At 33.2% G+C, this 22,466-nt stretch overlaps 1 protein-coding gene across 1 annotated transcript in view; it reads right to left on the reverse strand.

Moving 5' to 3' along the window:
- The window catches only part of LOC150108066 (tRNA (carboxymethyluridine(34)-5-O)-methyltransferase alkbh8-like), a 249,687-nt gene that overhangs the window by 48,125 nt on the left and 179,096 nt on the right, over nucleotides 1–22,466 (reverse strand). The window contains exon 9 of the mRNA XM_090415571.1: nucleotides 9,492–9,561. Within this exon, the coding sequence (XP_090271697.1) occupies nucleotides 9,492–9,561 (70 nt within the window). The remainder of the gene's footprint in view (nucleotides 1–9,491; nucleotides 9,562–22,466) is intronic.

Below are 22,466 nucleotides of genomic sequence, written 5' to 3' on the forward strand. Positions count from 1 at the left end.
TTTTACTTGCAGCATGTCGATAGAATTCTTGTGGGTTGTCTTTAGCTCGCAGAGCCAGTTTCTTTTCATAGTCAGACTTTGCTTTCCATACAACAGTTGTGACTATTCTAGCCTGGTGCTTATAATTTTTATAATGGATGTCATCCTTATGCACACAGTATTACTTCCACATCATCCATTTCTTATGAATCTCTTGCTTAATATGATTACACATCCATTCATTTTAGAAATTATGGACTTTACAACCGTGTTATAAATAACTCTTTTAATTTTCCGACATTTCGATCATCATTTGGAGCATATACAAATATACAGGACAAGCTGAGTTACATTACATACAGTAAGCTAGAGAAACAATGATTTGATCACAGGTTATTCTACTGGCATGACCTCTAGTGAAAAAAAAAAAATTACAAATTAATTAATTATTTAGAAACTACATCAAGCTAAATTCTATTTATGATAACATGAGCAAACATTCTTTCTTATAGATAGTTTTCTTTCAGTAACAATGATGTCCTATTTTTAGCATTACAATAGTTATTTTTGATTTAGGATCCTGGATTATCTACAGTCCTGATTATAGTTAGAGAGGAAGGTTCCGTGGGTCAAATATGTGCCTTCCATATGTTTGGGATTTTTAGACTATCATTATTGTTCAGATTGTGGTGGTTGATAATAATCTCACAGGCTTCCTTAAATTTGCATTCATACCATATTTCGGTGTGATATAAACAACTGGTGCTTTTCCAGTCAATTCTATGTAAGGTGTTCAGGGCATGATCATAATAACTATGATAATAAATCATAATAATATGGTGAAGTCATGCTTCGCCATAGTTATTATATTTAATGTGTCGTTTATGTTCTTTTTGTCGGATAGGAATTGTGCGTCCTGTTTCCCCTATATATGGTATATATATATGGTATACTCCAGGGTGGGCCAGCAGAGGGAGTGGGTCTTTGGATGAGTTGAGTAAGCTTTTTAATTTTGCAGGAGGTTTAAAGGTGGTTTTGAGGTTATATTTTTTAGTATTCTGTTTATTTTATCTGATGTCCCTTTAATGTGGGATGCACAATTCCTATCAGACAAAAAGAACATAAATGACACATTAAATATAATAACTATGGTGAAGCTGGCCTTTCTGATCATACCCTGAACACCTTACATAGAATTGACTGGAAAAGCACCAGTTGTTTACATCACACCAAAATATGGCATGAATGCAAATTTAAGGAAGCCTGTGAGATTATTATCAACTATCCCAATCTGAACAATAATGATGGTCTAAAAATCCCAAACATATGGAAGGCACATATTCCACCCATGGAACCTTCTTCTCTAAGAGTAACTATAAACAGGACTGTAGATAATCCAGGATCCTAAATCAAAAATAACAATTGTAATGCTAAAAATAGGACATCATTGTTACTGAAAGAAAACTATCTACAAGAAAGAATGTTTGCTCATGTTATCATAAATAGAATTTAGCTTGATGTAGTTCTAAATAATGTAGTTCTTGATGTAGTTCTAAAAAAAAAAAAAAAAAAAGCAATGACAAATTTAAGCAAGATCTTAAGATCTTTAAAGATATTAGCCTCACAACAAAAATCAGAATCGTGAAAGCAATGGTATTTCCTGAGGTTTTGTATGGATGTGAAAGTTGGACCCTGAGAAAGAGTGAAAGAAGGAAGATAAATGCATTTGAATTATGGGTTTGGAGATGCTTACTAAGAATACCACGGACTGCAAAGCAAACCAATAAATCAGTGATAGACAGAATAAAGCGAGATTGCTCCTATGATCATCAAGCAAAAATTGTCATACTTCGGACATATTATGCGAGCAAATGACAGTCTGGAGAAGATGATGATGCTTGCTAAAGTTGATGGAAGCAGGAGAAGAGGAAAACCAAGAATTAGATGGGTGGATGATAACATGATTCAAAAGAAGCAATTGAAGTGGACTTGGAGGTTCTGAAAGACATGGTCAGGGACAGATCGGCATGGAGAGTGTATGTTCGTGGAGTCACCATGGATCATAACAGTTCTAAATAATTAATTAATTTGTAATTTTTTTTTTCACTAGAGGTCATGCCAGTAGAATAACCTGATCAAATCATCGTTTCTCTAGCTTACTGTATGTAATGTAACCCAGCTTGTCCTGTATATTTGTATATGCTCCAGATGATGATCTTAATATGAAGATCGAAATGTCAGGAAATTAAAAGAGTTATTTATAACACGGTTGTAAAGTCCATAATTTCTAAAACGAATGCTGATCACCATGCAACACTAAAAGAAAGGATTATGATTACACATCCATTTCACTCCTTCTCTATTTATTCTTTGAACTCTAGGTACACATTCAAATATCTCATCATTTAAGTATTTTTTAATCACTTTCCACGCACTGTTGATATCCTTCCCATCCAACAACTGATAAGATGGCGAAAATCTAGCATACTTATCAGGTGGTCATAATTTCCTTTTTTGTAGTTTAGCATGTAACTTTTTCTGAATGGAACATTCATAAACTTAGACACTTGCCGTGCGAGTAATGCATGATCACTGTCACCAACTGGAGACAGAATAGTTATATCTTTATCTGAAATCCCCTCTGACACTATAATCAGATCTAACAGTCTCTGACTACAAGTTCCTTCTGTCACATGCTAGTTGACAAAGTTGTCTTGCATCAGCTCAATAAATTCAGTTTCATTCTTCTCATGCGATTTCACAGCTACCCAAAAGTCCTCTGTTTATGATTACTCTTTTTGCACTAATCATCTTTATTTGGTGATGCAAACAGAATTTAGAAAAAGAGACAGTTAAAGACAAGTGTAGTAGAGACAGGTAATAAATTGTTATTAAAATACTCTAAATGAGAGATAGCTGTAATAGTTATAATATGATGTCAGAATTCATTTAGCTATCAGTATCTCCATGGGTCTAGTTCTAATTGATGAGACTTCAATAAATGTGAGAACCAGTTTGGGTAATAACTTTTCTCATAATGCATGGAAATATACACACCTGAAATGAAGAGTACTATGCATTATGGGATATCAAAGCAAATATGTTAAGTCAACACATCTATATACAAGCAACTAATCATGAATATATTTCATGTATAACTTTTTTTTGTTTACTCACACTTCAGTAAAGGATTAAAACAAGAATTTAATTTTCCTGTCAAGTATAATTGAAGACTTTGCAGCAAGAGGGGTATAGCTCCAATTTTATCAACTTTTGGAAATTAAATAAAAAATATTCCAAAAAAAATTTTAGATAGTTACTTGAAATGTTTTGCCAATGTATCATATACATATGAATACACATCTGAACATTATTATTAACCCCACAACTGGCTGGTGGATGAAATAGTCAGCCCTCCCTAGTTTTTTTCATGGATCAAAACTTCGCCGGCATTCTACCTTTTATCATGCCATTACCTTCCTCTGCCATTAACCTCATTACGGCTATTCTAGAGCCATTAGTGGATTAACTGTTGCTGAGTGACCTTTGTGTCCCCCTGTCTTTACGTCTATTGTGTTGCTTGGAATTTCCTTTACTATCCTTATTACCTCCAAAATGATTTATTGTGTCTCTTCCCAAAAATTGAAACAAATTTCACGTGTGAAAATAATCAATCCTGAAATGACCACCGATCAGCCTTTACAATGAATCTATTTAGTAATTGTAAATTTGGTGTATTTTATTCTACAAATCAGTACACTGGAAGAGTTGTACTAATTGTTTTTTCACTTTACTTATAATATAGAAACAATTTTTTTTTGAATTTCAGAATTTTCAAATGTTTGCTTTGAAAATATTATATCAAATATTTATATTTTTAAATAATATTTGTTGAAATAAATATGTCCTTTTGCTTTCGTTCCTAGCCAAATACCATTATATGGATCATCACATTTCAGTTTTATAAACGATTTTTTTTTTTTTTAATTTTGTCTTTATGAACAACAAATGTTAAAATGTTAAATTGCATTATTCTGTTTCTGATTGTGAGTCTTTTTGGTATCAAAAATTTATATCCAATGATATTTTAGCAATGATTCTTCGTCTTTTATTTATTTATTTATTTATTTTTTTGTATTATGCACATTACGATAATATCCAGTGCATATCCTTGTAGATATGTTAAAAATATAATATGAAAAATATCATATACGGAATGATTCAAAATATTTCCTCATTTTAAAGATTTTCTAATGCTTATTCCCCCCCATCCTCTCCAAGAACTCAATTGCATAACTACTCTAAATTTCTACAGGTTTGAAAGCTTTTCTAGACAGTATTTAAAATCTATTACTTCATTTTACCGCTTTGACAAAAGAAATACGGCAATCAGATTGTTGTACCGTGAAGCTTCTAATTTTGTATTATTTATTTGCAATCTAAAATCAGCTGTTCTACTGTCTGCTGAAATTGTTTAAAATTTGAAATTTTAGAAATAATATGCTATATTTTCACCATGCAAAATTGTTTATATGCATACCACATAAAAGAAAGTTCAGTAGTATTATTTTTGTTTATTTTTCTTTAAAAAAATCTAAATATTACTACTTCTGCTGCTGCTGGTTACTATTTCTGAAATAATTTACATCTTAGAAATACTTGATAATATCCTCTTAGCTGGAGGAAAAGCTAAAGGCATATTACTCTCAGTGCTATTGAGAAAGAAAAGAGAGAACACTAAAGTGCCTCAAGCTGTAGTGCAGAATACATCAAGAATATCTTGTTTCCTTTTCGATTGTTGATTAGCAAATATCCTAACAGAAATACTGACATTTCTTTTACATGCTGATACATTATTTATGCATTACTAAATCACTTAAGGAATTGACAACATAGATACGAATATAAATTAAATTACACTTTAATAAAATATTTTCGATATTTCGCACCTTCACGTTGCCATCTTCAAAAGGAACTTACAAAAAAAGGCACGTGCAGGCAGGCACTACAACACAGTAACTGAGAATGAAGAGATGAAGCTATTGTTCTCCTAAAAGTCCTGATGGTGCCCTCTAGGGGGCTAAGTAGGTGTTCTTGGCTGTTAAGCTGAAGGTCTGCTGATGTAAGCCTCCCAAATTTGGGGCAGTCTCATACAACCAAATTTGTTCAGGTTTGGAGAGTTTCTTAGGGCTGAGGCTGATTCCATAAATAGTCTTTCGAATTTGTATTTGCTACGGTGTATTACTGTAGCTTTCTTCCACCATATTCTGTGGCGTGTATCCAGAGCATGGTCTGCAAGACCAGAATGGCTGCACTTGTGAAAACGGATGTAGTCCTTGTGTTCAGAAATTCTGATATTTGCTCTCCTGCCTGTTTGGCCAAAGTAAGACAGTTTACAGCTGCAAGGGACCTGGTATACACCAGGTAGGTCTAGGGGAATTGGTTGGTCTTTAGTGGAGTGGATAAGGAATGCCAATTTTCTGTATGGTCTGTAACAGGAGGTTGTCATGTTTTTTTAAGATTTTGGTAATTTTTTCCGAGGTGCCTCAGATGTAGGGAATGGTGATGGATTTAGAGTAATCCTTGTTGTGGAGGAGGGGGGGGGGGTTGTGGTTTGTAGTTTTCAATATTTTTTTTTTGGGGGGGGGGGATAGCCATTGGCTGAGAAAGTGTTAAGGATGTGATTTAGTTCAGTGTTTAGAGCCATGTCGTTAGAACAGATTAGTTTAGCCCTGTTGTATAGTGTTTTCACTACTCCATATTGTTCTGGGGGGGGGGGGGGAGATTGTTGGTGAATGTATCTGCCTGTATGGGTGGGTTTTCTATAAACTGAGAAAACCAAGGTTCCATCAGGCTGGCGGGTGACTAGTGTGTCTAGGAAAGGGAGGCTGTTGTTTTCTTCTTTTTTCAGGATGAACTTGATTCTGGGGTGTTAGTTGTTTAAATGTGGTCTACGAGACATTATTTATGCAAAAATAATTTCTTAATTTATAATGATCAGTTTCACTTTTATTATCGAAAAATTATAAATTGTTTCATGCAATTATCTTGAAAAAGAAGATTTGAATTATTTTAAAAGAAAAGGTGAATATGGGTTTCATAATCTTCTTTTTTTTTGGGGGGGGTGGGGGTGGTATAGACCTATTCAATCTGCAGATATTTCAGAGAATTTATTTTATAAATCGTTCGCAAGACAACTGTTACAAACGTAAATCACTTGGGGAACATGCCCATTCATTTTAGTGTAAAATAGTAGCAAAGGTTTAGTTACTTTAGTTATCTAACCAAATAGAAAATGTTATGTCCGCTTATATTAGAATCTTATGTGAATAATTTTTTCTGCCATGATTTCTCTATTCGTTATAATGTAACCAATTTCCAGATTTTTTCCCTCCTGCATACTTCATGTTATATGCAGTGATTTCTTCTTTGTACTACAAGAAAAAAAAATCAGATAACAGAAGAAAAATATGTAGTATTTTCTTTTTCATTGGCTGAATTTATAATATTCTTTTTTTGTGTTTTGAAGAGAAAGTGCAAATGATTTTTTTCTTACTATTTTTGCCATTATAACATCTGATATAATTATAAGAGTGACACCTTTTACCATTTTTCTCCCACACGAGAAACAGAAATAAGGTAGTAATAATATTGTTAATTCTGTCAAACTTCATTGTAGCAGAAATTTTTATTACCAAACTTTGATATATATATATATATATATATATATATATATATATCTCTGAAATAAGAAATTTGGAACCCATATCACATGAATATTGAGTGTTGGTTGAGTGCTGAATATCACATAATTTCCTGATTTATAATAATCAGGAAATAATATGTATATTTTCTGATTTATAATTTGCTAATTTATAAATCACCACATAGTTTCTGTATCGAAAAATTAAAGTTATGTGGAACAATTACTAGAGAAAAATATAGAATTAAATAAAAACCGGACCTATGTTTCATAATTGTTTTTGGGTTTGTGATAGTGACGCAGGGGGGGGGGGTAAACTATCAAATGCGAAATAAAGTTCAATTCTATTGTAACAATATGGAAATGAAATTTCACATTTGATATACATATTTTGAATGATAAAATATAAGCAAATGTATCGCTTACTTTAAAAATTGGAGTATAATATCTGAATTATACAGAAAATATATACATATAAATTTAAATCATAACTGTTAATTTCATTTTGTAATGACCAATTATACAAGGAAACCAAGAAAGTGAAAGTACATAGAACAGTAGATTAATATATAAAGAAAAAAATTAGTGATATGATTAAAGAATTTCATGCTATTCTCTTAAAAGCAAAGTCGATCAAGCACCTCCTAAGGGAAATCTGTGAAGTATTATTCGATTTCAATGATTTTGAACAAAAATAATATAATCTGGAACGTCAGCAGCCGGTTTTCTTTTCTTTTTTTTAAATAATATTTCAAATAATTATAGTGAATTAATTTCTTCGAAAAGAAATTAATGTGAAGATAAAGAAAATGTTTTGTCGAGTAAGCGATTAGAAAAATATTAGCACAAAAAAATGAAAAATTAAATTAGTTCTCCAAGGTAAGGCAATATTTAAGTGAAGAAATTATGCAAGAATCTTTATTTTGTCCAGACATTAAAATTGTATTGTACAATAAAAAGAGAAAACAAAAATATAAATAATTTCGATATTTTTAGTCTATCCAATATAACTAAGATCTAGTTACTTAGCATAGAACAAGAAAGTGCGTTTCTTGTTATAGGCAACTGAGAGGGGCAGCTATGAAAGTGAGATAATCCGATTAACTGTTCTCTTCAGCTTGAGGGTTTATCACACCTTCTAAGAGACATGACGGTCAAATTGCACTTCTTATCCCTGTTCTTTCAACAGGTGGGCTGAATCATATCCAAATTTAGCTGGACGTCTATAGATGTCTTGGCCGTTTGGGAGGTTAAGGTAAAATCCTTTTTCCTAAGAGCCGGATGAATTTTTGAAATTTGAAGCTGCCCCTTTTTGTGTCAAAATGCATAAAAATATGATAATATCAGGTAAATAATCAAAATAAGTAATAAAACGTTTTTTTATTACTTATTACGTAGTAATAAAAAATTTATTACTACATGGGAATATAACAGAAAATATCAAACAACACAATTTTATGAAAATTACAATGAAATATTTACAAGAAATTGTGAACATTAGTTGCAAAGTTGTAAGGTGCAAGTATTGTAATCATTATAACTGCACTGGCTTATTGGAGCTGCCTTCTTCTTAGACCAATCTATTCAGCAATATTTTTACATACAGTGCAACCTATAACTCAACTTTTGACCAAAAATGGATCTACCTCCTTTTTTTTGCAGCAATGTCTTCAATTTACTTTCTGAACATGAGATAAAACTTAGCATAGACTATAAGTAATAGATATAAACATAAATAATTAAGAAACAGATTTATTTATGTTGGAAATAAATTTTTAATGAGAATAGAATTTTTGGTCTTATTTCAAGACAATTATTGGTGCATATTAAGCAGAAAGTAGAAGAAATAAAAAAAAAAAATAGAAGAAGAAGAATTGAAAAGTATAGCATTTGTTATAATATATAATGCTAAATGCAGGAGCAGTTTAAGAGCTAGAGCTTTAAATATTAAAATTCAGAGAAAATGACTCAAATTTATTTTTTTAAAAATTACTTAACACAGTTATGAAAAGTATTAACTTCCCAAACTTGGGAAAGTTTTAAGTAGTCATTAAAGTTTAGTTGATGAATAAATATGGGCTTCACAGCTTTCTATATATACATATATTAATGAAAATAACTTATATGGCTATATAGCTGAATGATAAAATAGAAAATAATTAAGAGACTGTGTAGTTTAGTGGAAGTGGTGTTTGCACTCCTCAGCGCTAAACCACCCAAAGGAAGAGCATTGCGAGTTTGATTCTAGTCGCCAACTAGAAGAACTTTTTCTAAGCCTTTCTTTGACTGGTTCCCGAGTTAGTCAATCTCTGGCATGGGCAACAACCAGGTTTCTTCTCCACAAAACTCGTCCCAAAATAGTGTGGTTTTTCGTCCCATAAACTCAATCCACACTATTTTCAGACATTAAAAATATTATGTCAGTTCATTGAGTGCTGCTTAATTAGTGATAGCCTTGGGTCAGCTATCTCTGATTGGCTATTAGTGGAGATTGAACTGCCCACTCAGTCTCCAAAAAAGTTAAATAGATCCAGAAATGCATTCTGCTTTAATTTTGCAACACTTTGCTGCTCCAATACAATGAATAATTATTAATGTAAAATGTGATCAAAATGATTGATTTCTGACAAATTTACATCATTAGATATTGACATTACAGTACAATAAATGTACTGTAGTGCATTTTATATAATTACAAACCGCATTATAGTGAAACCAAGTTGTCTGAAAGTATGTTATTTGAGGTATTGCTGTAACTCATAAACACATTTCATCTTAATAACATTTCATCTTAATAATCAATACTCACTTGATTAACATAATGTTTCTCTAACCACTTGGCCTTTTCTTCATTTAAAAGTGCTGAAGTTTCTTCTGATCTATAAAATAATCATTATTATCAATAAACACGATATTGCAACAGCTTTTTTTTAATTTCTTTATTTACAGTTGTTATTCTTATAACCACTAACATCATACCATAATTAATGATTTTCTTACAAACAGTAATTTACTCAAGTTATGTATAAATGGATTGGTACAGCCAAATGACAAAGTAAAGCTTATAATCATAGAAAGAATAGTCATTATTTTCAATGTGTAGATTGCACAATCACCAGATAAAAGACATTAGACATTCAATTAAAAATACTGTGGTTTATCTTCTAATATAAAGCATTTTTTAGATTATATAGTTGAGAAAAATTATCCAGACTACATGAGAAGAGCTACTTATTCAGGAACAAACAAAGCAAAAGCTAATTAAATTCATCAAGTATGAAGATAACAGACAACAGTTCAATAAACATGTACCTCACAATCCAACATTATCAATAATGTATTGTGAGATGTATGATTGCTACAGCATAATTTTCTGTAGCTTAGTTTTCAGGATTTATTATTTAATTCAAATGTTAAGTATAATGATAAAAAAATAAAAGAATAAAAAAAAACTATGTACTGATATTTTTAGTAGATAGTTTTAATACATTGCTATAATAAATGAGCTAAAAGAAACTATGTATCTTTTAGCTCATTTATTATAGCAAACTCAAAAAGATCAAAGAAATAGTATATCATTATCATATTCCTCATATATACTGTCAATGAGTGTACAAGATGCTATGATGGTAGTACATGAAAAGTTTATATTATTACCTTCCTATCCACAGTTTTCTAACAAATCTGTTATTTGACAGCATTCAAATACTACCACATCTTATATTTTGGTTTTTCCTTAGAAGATTAAGAACTAGACCTAGATTTCTGTCTTCCTTTGGGTCTTCTTCCTGCTGCTTTGTTAACCTTTCCTCTGCCTGATGTTGCTGAATGCTAACAAAAGTTTCATTAATAATATCTTCATTTTTAATATGATTCTGTTATTGATGTCATCTGTTCAGTCCCCTAGCTTTTCTTAGAACACTCATATCTGGAATCTCGTAGTCTTTGATCCAAAGTTTTATTTCTACTCCAATCTCAGATATGCAAGTTAAAATGATTTAGGCACTGTCCTGTATATTGATGACTTGTAAACTGATGTGGGAATAGCAATTGATATACTGGGAGTACTTCCAATTAATGTATACATTGCGCAGAAGGATGGCATGCAGTTTGTAGACCTATGGAATCTAATGGATGGAAGGACTTATATAATGCTGATGGATTACACTTACATGGATTTTGACTTAGGTATGGTTGATGCAACCTCACCAAAAGTTATAAGCATTAGTGATTTGGTTGACAGTAGTTGATATATTATTCACCTACTAAAAATAATTACTTGAAACAGCAGACAGATAGAGATGGAATGTGAGAAATGACAGTTCCACTGCATAAAGTGGCTCCAAGACTAAGATGCAAATTATGGACCAACCAGTATCTCAGGAATGGTAGTAAGAATATTTGAAAAGTTGATCAGAGACAAAATGCAAGAACAGGTCTAAGTGGAATACTCTATGTATTAATTATATATTGGGTTTTATCCTTTATCCAAGTGTAAGCAAATAAAGTTTGTGCCTGAAGTACTTTCAGGACTGGGGCAACTTGTGGTAAAGGTGGTATAAGTTCTTATCACTTGCCTGAGTATCTCCCATAATGCAAAGCACATCTCCTTGCGGCCATGTATAATGCTATACATTAAGGGAAGAGCCACTACCCAGACCGGTTTCGACCTTTATTGAAGTCTCATCAGTGGGAGCCAGACCCAGAGGTGGTGATATCAAGGTGGAAGTACCAAGTGATGAGAACTTATACCGCCTTTACCATGAGTTGCCCCAGTCCTGAAAATACTTCAGGTGCAAACTTTGTATGCTTACACTTGGATAAATGATAAAACCCAATATATAATTAGCAGCATAGCAAAGTGAAAAAATTTCCATAAACTTATCTCTAATCCAGAGAATAATAGGGTGTGACATCCTTTGGCAAACTCGTATAGGTAAATATGACTTCTCCATTGCTTCCACCTTGGTATCACCACCTCTGATGAGACTTCAATAAAGGTCAAAACCAGTCTGGGTAGTGGCCCTTCCCTTAATCCATACCATCATACATGTCCACAAGGAGATGTGTTTTGCATTATGAGAGATACTAAGGCAAGTGATGAGAACTTATACCACCTTTACCAGGTGTTGCCCCAGCCTGAAAGTACTTCAGGCGCAAACTCTGTTTGCTTACACTTGGATAAACGATAAAACCTAATATATAATTAGTAGCATAGCCAAGTGGAAAAAACGTCCATAATCTCTTTATGGGAACTCCATAAATACATGGGACAACAGGATGTTTTGAAGTGATCTGTTCTTTGATTTCCTTAGGCCAGTTGAAAAGATCTCTTATCAAGTGGGGTCACTGTCTAACTGTCTATACGTGTTGCATCACTAAGTAGCTCATTCATTTGTTTATATACATATCTGAATCGAATACTACAGATGCATTCCTGTTGTCTACTTTTAGTATTAAAATGTTCTCATACTTTTGAAGATCTCTCAATGTTTTGTGTTCAGCATTAGAGATATTTCTAGCAGGAAGGTTCTGAATGAATGAGAACAGCTGCTGTTCCTATACGTACAATGTCTACAGAATCTCTAGCAATTTTATATATATATATATGTTATACATGTTAAACCTCTATTTAATATGGATTCCCCTTATAAAAAAAAAAATATTTTGAAGATCTCTCAATGCTTTGTTTTCAGCATGTTCAACATAATTCTCTTTTGTTTTTTCTTGAATAATGTTTGTGTTTTTGAGTCTACAATTCACCTCTGAAAGCTGCTCAACTTTGATTCACTTTAAAACTTTCTTACAGCCTATTCTTTTGAATATGAAATTCAATTTTATCCTGCTCAACACTAAGTGGTGATTACTTCCAATTTCATATCTTCCATATACTCGAGTCCTAATCAGTGAGGAAACTTCATTATCAACAATAACATAGTTAATGATACATTTCTTATTGCATATTCTCTCCATGTGCATTTGTTGCACATATTTTTATGATGGAACATGGTGTAAATAATAACTAGTCCATGTTCTGAGCAGAAATCTAGCAGGTACTTACCATTATTATTAGTTTTGCGCTTTTCTCCAAATTTTCCCAGAATATTTCTTTATGTCCAGTAATAATTTCCTACTGTGCTGTTTTAGATCTTCCAACAAGGACAAACTTTTTTTGTTGTGTCAGCTACCTTCTCTAAATACAGGTAACCCTCGTATAATGCAGTACTTATACAATGCGGTTTCGATATAACACGGTCTACAAATTGTAATAACCCTCGTATAACATGATACTTATACAACAGTTTTGATAAAAACACGGTCTACAAATTGTACTAATCCTTTATCTTTTCATTTTTTTTTTTTTTACCGCGCGACTTAAAAATCAAATTTTATCTTTGTTAAATTTGCATCTGCCCATATCGCGCATGTAGTTATAAGTAGTGAATTTATTTGTTTTCTGCCAGGAAAGCCATTAAAATCATAAGTGTGTTAATCTCAAGCTGAGCAATTTATTTTCTGGTAAATGTGTAATGCTTTTTTATGTACAAATTTTATTTTAATAGTTATGGCCACTTAAAGAGCTTTCGCGATATGGTTGAAAACATAATTAGTGAATTAATTGATGAGGAAATAGATTTAAATTAGGAGGAACCGGTACAATTAAAAGATGATGTCGAACCAAATGGTAGGGAAAGTTCTGCCGAAGATTCTGATTGTGATGAATCCATTAAAGAATTCAATTTAAAGAAATTAGCAGAAGGATTGGACTTGACAAGAAAGTTAGGAAGTTATTTTACAGATAATGATCTCTCAATAGAGCGCTCTGCAAAATTCACGAGACAATTGGATATTTGTTTAGCTCCGTATTATGAACTTAATAAAAAATTGCAGCATAGTGGTAAGCAAGGTTTTATTACTGACTTTTTGATAGCTAAACCAGCTGAAGTATGTAATGAAAATTATACAAATGATGTCCAAGATTTCAAGTGATGACGATGTCCGGCCACCCGTAAATAAAGAACATGTACGGAATCTTCGTTTTGAAGACAGTGATTACGATTAAATTATGAACTTTATTTTATTTTACCTAAAACATTTATGCATTATATGCAATGAAGTTTATGTACAATTTATATTTTTATAAGTTTATACTATGTATTTTGTTTCATAGTTATGTTTTCTTAACTTACATGAATTACCTGAATTAAATAAAACTATTTTTGTTGGATATGTCATTGTTGTTTATATAATGTAAAAAAAAAAACTGATTTGCGAAAACGATTTGGGAACATAACCCTACTTTTTCTATGTGATCTGAGTCTTGCATAACGCGATTTACATAACGCGGCATCTCTATGGAACCTAACATCCGCGTTATACGAGGTTTACCTGTACACAGAAAAATTTCTCCATTTCTTCTTTACAGAATCTTATGTGAAACCATACGCAAAAATAAGTACTGTCCATTTTCTCATTCTAATATCTGTCCACATCACTCTGCTTGATATTATTTGCCTCATTCATGAAAATTATCTTCATATTTAGTGTTAAGTTCAACAGCTACTCCTTTTTTTTCCTGGTTGCTGAGAAAGATCTCATTGATTTTTGTCTTTGTTGTTTTGGTAATATCTAATATGTAAGTCTTGTACTTATCCAATTCTTCAACTAGTTCCTTTTTTTTTTTTTTTTTTCATTGATGTTTCTTATGATGATTATGACAAACATCAACTCTACTGTTGTTAAGCTGGGATCAGTTGAATGCCAATACGTCTCATTATGTTTGTGTAATCCAGTTAAATGTCTTTTATTTTGCTTAGGAAGTCTTTGGAGTTTTATATATACGAAAGGTGGTCAGAAAAGTTCTCGGCCTAACAATGAAAAAACAAATTTATAATTTCAAAATTATTTTTATTTTTCAACGTAATCTCCCTTAAGACTAATACGTTTAATCCAGCGATGCTCCAGTGCCATTATCCCATCCATGTAGTGGTTCTCAGTAAGATCTGCAAAATACTTCTCTACAGCTACAATCACCTTTTCATTCAAAGAAAAATGCTGAGCAGCGAGGAAGAGTTTTAGTTTTGGGAAGAGACAGAAATCAGAGGGAATCAAATCTGGGGAATACAGTGGATGTTCCAACAATTCATAGTGCAGATCCCTTAATTTTCCCACTGCCAAAAACCATTGTGGGCAGGTGCATTGTCATGATGAAAGATAATTTTTTTCTTCTGCAAAAAACTGGATTTTTTCTCACGAATTTTCTCGTCTAGTCTAGTTAAAAGATCGGAATAATATTCCCCTGTTACTGTTTTATCCTATTCAATATAATTAATAAACAAAATGCCTTTAGCATCCCAAAACACTAATGCCATGACCTTTCGTGCTGATGGAACCAACTTTGTCTTCTTTGGCGCTGAACAACTGGCTTCGGTCCATTGTTTTGACTGCTGTTTGGATTCTGGTGTGTAATGGTGAATTCAAGTCTCATCCATAGTAATAAACTGAGGCACAAAATCAGTTTTATTCTTGTTAAAATGCTCTAAGCACTGTTCAGAGATTTTCATGCGAGTGTGTTTTTGATCTGCTGTGAGGAAGCACAGCAGCACCCATCTTAAGCAAAGCTTTTTCATTTGCAATTCTCCATGCAAAATATATCCTACACATTCTTTTGAAATGCCTATACTCTCAGCATGTTGGAAGTTTTTTTTCCCCAACTTGGTTAAACTATACTAAATTTAGTTTAATCCTTTATCCAAGTGTAAGCAAACAAAGTTTGTGCCTGAAGTATCTTCAGAACTAAGGCAATTCATGATAAAGGTGGACTAATCTCTCATCACTTGTCTTAGTATCTCCCATAATGCAAAGCACATCTCCTTGCAGACATGTATAATGCTATGCATTAAGGCATAGATGACGAACCTATGGCATGCGTGCCAGAGGTGGCACGTCCGAGAATTTTGCTGGCACGCCAACGATTTACAGGTGATATCCTTTCATATTCTTATAAATTATTTAACTTTTTTTTTTGTTATTACAATATGTACAAGTTAAATTTTGTTTTAAACGAGAGAGCAGCTATGAAGACGTGCATATGATTGGTGTGGTATTAACAAAAGATCACATGACCCAAAAACATAGGCAACCGACAACTGTTGAGTTGAATTGCTAAATCTCTTCAACCAAATTCCATAACATCTGAAACTGTCATAACAATATTCACTATACAGTGGAACCTCGGTTGGCGAACATAATTCGTTCCTAAAGGCTGTTCAGAAACAGATTTGTTTGAAAACTGAAACCATTTTCCCATAAGAATTAATGTAAAATGGAATAATCCGTTCCCGAACCTGAGATGATTGCTTATTTAAACCTTTACAAGTACTTCATGCATAAAATCTTACATAAAAAGAATGAACACAATAAATAGATAAAATATAGTCAAAAAAGGGTGGCCTCTTTCCACAAAACTTTGCAACTCACCCCAATTCACACATATTTCTTTGATCAAACAACTAGGAATCCTCCCTTCCTTCCTCTATGAAAACATTTCTTCAACCACAGTCTTTTGCTGCTCCTTCTGAAGATGTTCCAGTTCTTCCATGGTGAGCTCATTCCTGTGGTCCTCCACATCAGCATTGCCAGTTAACTCTCACACCCATGCTTTTGCCCAGAGACAAATCATCGACAACAGCAACATACTCAGCCTCAAAGTCCTCAATGTCTCTGTGTGTGCTACACAGTCTGGCCACAGTTTCCTGCAAGGCGAGTTTTATGGTCCTGTAAGTCACTTGCACCCAGGCTTTGTCAAGAATATTAAGCAACGAAGGATATTGAAGTGATTTTTCAAGACTTCTCTGAGTGTTAATTCAGTGTCAGAGGTCACTTCAAAACACCTTTGAAACAGTGCTTTGGTGTAGAGTTTCTTAAAGTTCGAAATGACCTGTTGGTCCATGGGCTGGATTAGAGGAGTTGTGTTAGGGGACAGGAACTTCACTGTGATAAAAATCAAACTCCTCCACCAACTCGTCCTCCAAGCCAGGAGGGTGAGCAAGAGCATTGTCCATCACAAGAAGGCATTTTAATGGCAATTTTTTTTCTTGAAAGTATTTTCTCGCATTTGGGGCAAAGATTTCATGGATCCACCGAATAAAAAATTGCCTGGTTACCCAAGCCTTACTATTAGCACTACTAATACCAGGGTTTTTTAAACAGGTCATCATGTAATTGCCTCACTTTTTCACAAATTATAGTCTAAGAAACACTATCACTAGCACTAACTATTTCTCGTTTATCCACTTCTTCGATTGTCTGAGATCTTTGTTTAGTAAGAACTTTCACTCCTTTTGCAACATCAGCTCCCTTGATCACCTCTTTATTTTTGAGTATTGTACAGATCATTGATATTGCCATACCAAACTGCATAGCAAGATCTGAGACACGAACGTCATTTTCATGTTTGGATGAGATTTTTTTCAACCCTATCGCGGTTCTAATAACTTTTCTTTTAGCTTTGCTGCTATCACTATCCTTCTTCGATCCCATGGGTGGGTTATTTAATAATAATTTATTAAAAAAAACAGCAAAACACAAAGAAAATCAAGAAAAGGCACTGCAAATTCGAGCAAGTGTCTGGATTGAGAGGGAGGAGGCTGCAGCATAAGTGATGCTCTCCTCTCCCAGCCTGGGGATCACGTGGTTGCTGGTTTGCCTGTTCGGGAACCGATTTGTTCGAGATGAGAGGCATTCGACAACCGAGGTTCCACTGTATATTTCTTAGTTTTAACACATTCACGACGGGGTGTCGTTTATCGTTCCAACGGAACTTCTCATTACCAGCTGGCTCAACTCAGACAAAGTTTCAACCCTTGGTTGAATTTTATTCCTGCTTGTTTGGGTTGAGCTGGCAGGTGAACTCATACATGCATTATATGTACAGTGACCATATTTTTTTGGAGAAAATAAAGGACAAATCAGAAATTGTTTTATAATAAAATGCAGGTTGCATTTATTTGTTTCACTAAAACTAAAAAGCTTTATAACGTTTATTGTAAAATATAAGTATATACATAGCATTTTAAAGAATCATATTATTACTTTAAAAAATTTAATTTTGATACTTTTCACAAGAATGAACTTTTTTTAATAAATCAGGTTTGTGTTTTAAAAATTCATAAAACTATATAGAATTCATGTCAAAGTTCCATTTGGTATAGATTCATGCTTTCAATGTTTTGATTTTTAATTGTTTTTTTTTCCGCTGGTCCACATACTGTTCACTAATGAAAATACTCGTTCAGTGGAGGCATTAGATCCAGGGAGACATAAGCAAAAGTCAACAATTTTTAAAATGTTTTTAAACGATATGTGTTTATCTGCGAAATATTTAAAATCTGCAACCCATCTATGTTGGCAGGACTCATCATTTTGTCGCCATTCTTTGATCTTTTCACTGGTGACATAACTTTTAATACACGAAACTTCATCAAATAGTTTGCCGTCATTTATGTTTAAGTTCCAGTGACTGGAAGTGAACAAAACACTTTTCCTCGATCTTCGCTCACAGAGGGATTTCTCGTAGTAGGAACCATTCAAATGCTTTCATTTCCATGAAACAGCTGTCCCAGTTATTTAAATGATCAATGCAGGTTTGGTAAAATTTATGAATTGCATCTTTAAATATATTGGCATCAATATTCAATTTACTATTTCAATTCACAAAATAAAGGACAAAATGGCCATTTTAGAAAAATAAATAAATCTAAAGGACAGAGCAGTGAAACAAAGGCCTGTCCTATTAAATAAAGGATGTATGGTCGCCGTAATTATATGGCATGTTTCAATTCATGGTAGAATTTTATTTGAAGTTAGCTTTTGTGATTTGTCATAATGACATCGAGAATTTCAAATGTAATAAAACAAACACTTGTTTCATATAATTGAAAAATTGACAATAGTATTTAGTTAGATACTGTGTTTCAGTGCATCATATGGTTCTCTTTGAGTCTATACAACATAGTTTCTGTGGGAGGGGGAAGACAATAATAGTGCAATTAGAGACAGCTGGAATAAAAATGGTGCTAACTAACGAATCACACTATTTGTTGAGAAATATATAACACAGACTGCAAAAGCCTCTGTACCTTATTCAGGGATACAATAAAACTACACTTGTTTTTTTTTACATCTGCAGTAAAATGTCTGTTAGGGGAGGGCGTGTTGTTACTGCTCGGAGCAAGTTACTATCGCCTCGCTGTTTACTTTTTTTTATAAAGTAAAATCAGGGGTGTGAGTTATAAGTGAGGGCAAGTAAATACAGTGAGCTTTTCGCCAACAAGTTGACATCCTTCTGCTGCTTCTCCTGTTCAGCTGTCTTCTATGGTGAGTTACAATGCAGAAATATTTTTCTCACTACTATTTTTTTATTTTTCCTTTCAAACCAACATCATTAAAATCAATTTGATAATACAATAATAAATTTTACACTGAATAATATTATAAATTTATATATAAATAATTATAAATAGAATAAAATATTTATAAAATTATAAATAATTATTTATAAAATGTTATATTATAAATTAATTAATTAATTAATTTTATATTAATTTTTCCCCTACTAAAAACTGCCCGGCACGTCAGCAACTTGATTTGTAAATTTTTGGCACACGTTGGCATGTCAGCAACTCGATATGTAAACTTTTAGCACATGCACATAAAAAGATTCGCCACCACTGCATTAAGGGAAGGGCCACTACCCAGACCGGTTTTGACCTTTATTGGGCTCTCATCAGTGGGAGCCAGACCCAGAGGTGGTGATACTAAGGTGGAAGTAATGGACAAGTCATATTTACCTATACGAGTTGCCAAAAGGTGTCTCACCTTATTATTAAATTACTCTGGATTCCAAGAAAGATGTTGGAAGTTTTTTTTTCCACTTAGTTAGACTATAATAAATTTAGTTTAATCCTTTATCCAAGTGTAAGCAAACAAAGTTTGCACCTGAAGTATCTTCAGGACTAAGGCAACTCGTGGTAAAGGTGGACTAAGTTCTCATCACTTATGCATTATACATATCCACAAGGAGATGTGCGTTGCATTATGGGAGATACTAAGACAAGTGATGAGAGCTTAGTCCACCTTTACCACGAGTTGCCTCAGTCCTGAAGATACTTCAGGTGCAAACTTTGTTTGCTTACATTTGGATAAAGGATTAAACTAAATTTATTATAGTCTAACCAAGTGGGGAAAAAACTTCCAACATCTTTCTCTAAATCCAGAGTAATTTAATAATAAGGTGAGATAGCTTTTGGCAACTCGTATAGGTAAATATGACTTCTCCATTACTTCCACCTTAGTATCACCACCTCTGGGTCTGGCTCCCACTGACGAGACCTCAATAAAGGTCGAAACCAGTCTGGGTAGTAGCCCATCCCTTAATGCATAGCATTATACATGTCCGCAAGGAGATGTGCTTTGCATTATGGGAGATACTAACGCAAGTGATGAGAGCTTATTCCACCTTTACCATGAGTTGCCTTAGTCCTGAAGATACTTCAGGTGCAAACTTTGTTTGCTTACACTTGGATAAAGGATTAAACTAAATTTATTATAGTCTCAGGACTGGCATTTCACACAACCAAAGAAAAACAGCAAATAAACTGGCAAAACGCTAAACTGCCATACATAAAATTCAACAGTTATGTACATACATTTAATGAAGCAAGCAAAATGATACAAAGTCCTACCCAATATAATAAAAACCAAGGTCTCATCTTAAATCAATTATACGGGCAACATATATAGCACAGTGCACCAATGCCAACAAAAACATATCTGACATGTCACTATCATTTTCAACATATAGTTCAAGTTTAATGTTCAATTTGAATAATAACACTGTTAATTCAGAAATCTCTCTATCTATACTTTTTTTTTTCTATTTGTTTTTAAATCTGAGGAAGTAAATGAAAATGGTGCGCAAAACTAGTAATTAAATAATTTCTTTAAAAAGTTGCACGAGGTACTCGTCAGACACAAAAGCAAGTACGTTGTTTCATTACGAGCTTCCTATGAAAAAACTTGCTTGTGCATTTCTATAATTAAACCTAAGGAGCTACATGAACCACAGGTTCACACTATCACTAAGTATCTCTTAGTGGTATTCTGTGAATGTTAGCAGATCCTCTGTCTGCCCACAGTCCAGGGCACTTCACATACCCTAGATGTGATGAAGGATAGTTTTCCCTTAGGTGAAAGGATAAGGGTTGCTAGCTCAACATCCTAAAATAGCTGGTGCCAAATTAGAACTTTAGTGTTTTGTGTTGTTCGTTACAATCTTGAAGAGTTCTAGTATTAATTGTTGCTATTTGCATAATATAACAATCTGTTTGTGCCCTGAAGTTGCCAGATATATTAAAAATATTAGCAACAAAATAATTAAATATCTCATTTATTTTCTATGTCTTGTGAATTAAACCACAGAAAGCAAGATGAACAACTACGGTTTTCTACACACACATCTGGACAACTGCTGTTTAATTTGTACATAAATAATAAAGGAGATCATTTGAAGGGACATTTACAATTGTTTGCTGATGATGCAAAATTGGGTAATATTAATCAAGTGTAATAGCTAATCAAGGCAATGTGGAGAGCTTGCAGATTGATTCAAAGAGGCTGGCAACATTGGTAAAAGATGATGGATGCCAGTTTTAATGTGAAAAATGTAATAGTATAAATTCTGGGATGTAAAGATTACAAGCTTTTTACTAGAGATGGAACCATTTTCCAGGAAACTGATGAAGCTAGGGATTTGGAAGTGTTGGTCAATAGGGAATTGATCTATTGACCTAAGAAGGCATACTGCAAAAGCTGCCAAAGTAGTTCAACCTGATTACTTGGTTATTGAAGAACATGCTAACAAGCAGAGATAAGGAAATTATCATTCCTTTTTATAAGAGGAATGATAATTTCCTTATCTCTGCCCAATCCAAATGTGGGTATAACAAATTGCAGATCTGTCATCTGTGCTTCTTGAGATGATGAAATAGTGATGAACTAGAGATGAGTGACCAAAAAGGCAAATGGTCAGTAGAATGTTCCCCATGATTACAAGGACTGTAAGTTGTAGAAGCTAGTTGATGTACATGGAAAACAAGGAAAATGATTTTATAAACTTTATGCAGAGGAAATTTTCATCTGGCTAGAGGAAGCAGAACATGGGGGTTATCCTTGGAAATTGAGTAAGAATGCAGTTAGCAAGGGTGTGAGGACTAGATTATTTACTTGGAGAGTGGTGAATGCATTCAAGGAGCAGTATGAGAGATATTATATGGATAGTGTGGGTTTCCCACAATGAGTTTTTGGACTCTATGGAGGTTCCTGTACAATAATAATTGTATCATGATAAAAAGGGTCTCTGTGATAGTTAAAAAGCACAATTCACAAAGAAAATCTGGATTCAGTTACTCTTATTCTCGGAAACTAACAATTAATCATCATCCTCTTCTTTACTTTTACAAACAACAATAGCCTGAATATAAGTCATTTCACAATTTCAAGATCTAGTTTTTGTAAGTATTGCTTTCCTCAAATAAACTTAATTCCAAAGCTCTTAAAAATGGACTGCAGCAATAAATAAAAAGTTCCACAATCCTCATATTGTCAACTCTCACTACTAAATATGATTATAAGAAATTCACTCATTTTAACAAACTACCAAAAAATTGCTGACCAAAGACAAAGCACAATACTATTCTAATATTCTAAAGGAAATTCACTGCAG

This window comes from Typopeltis vanoorti, chromosome 3 (assembly GCF_054136105.1).
Source record: "Typopeltis vanoorti isolate ZY-2024b chromosome 3, IOZ_Tvanoo_1.0, whole genome shotgun sequence".
NCBI lineage: Eukaryota > Metazoa > Arthropoda > Arachnida > Uropygi > Thelyphonidae > Typopeltis > Typopeltis vanoorti.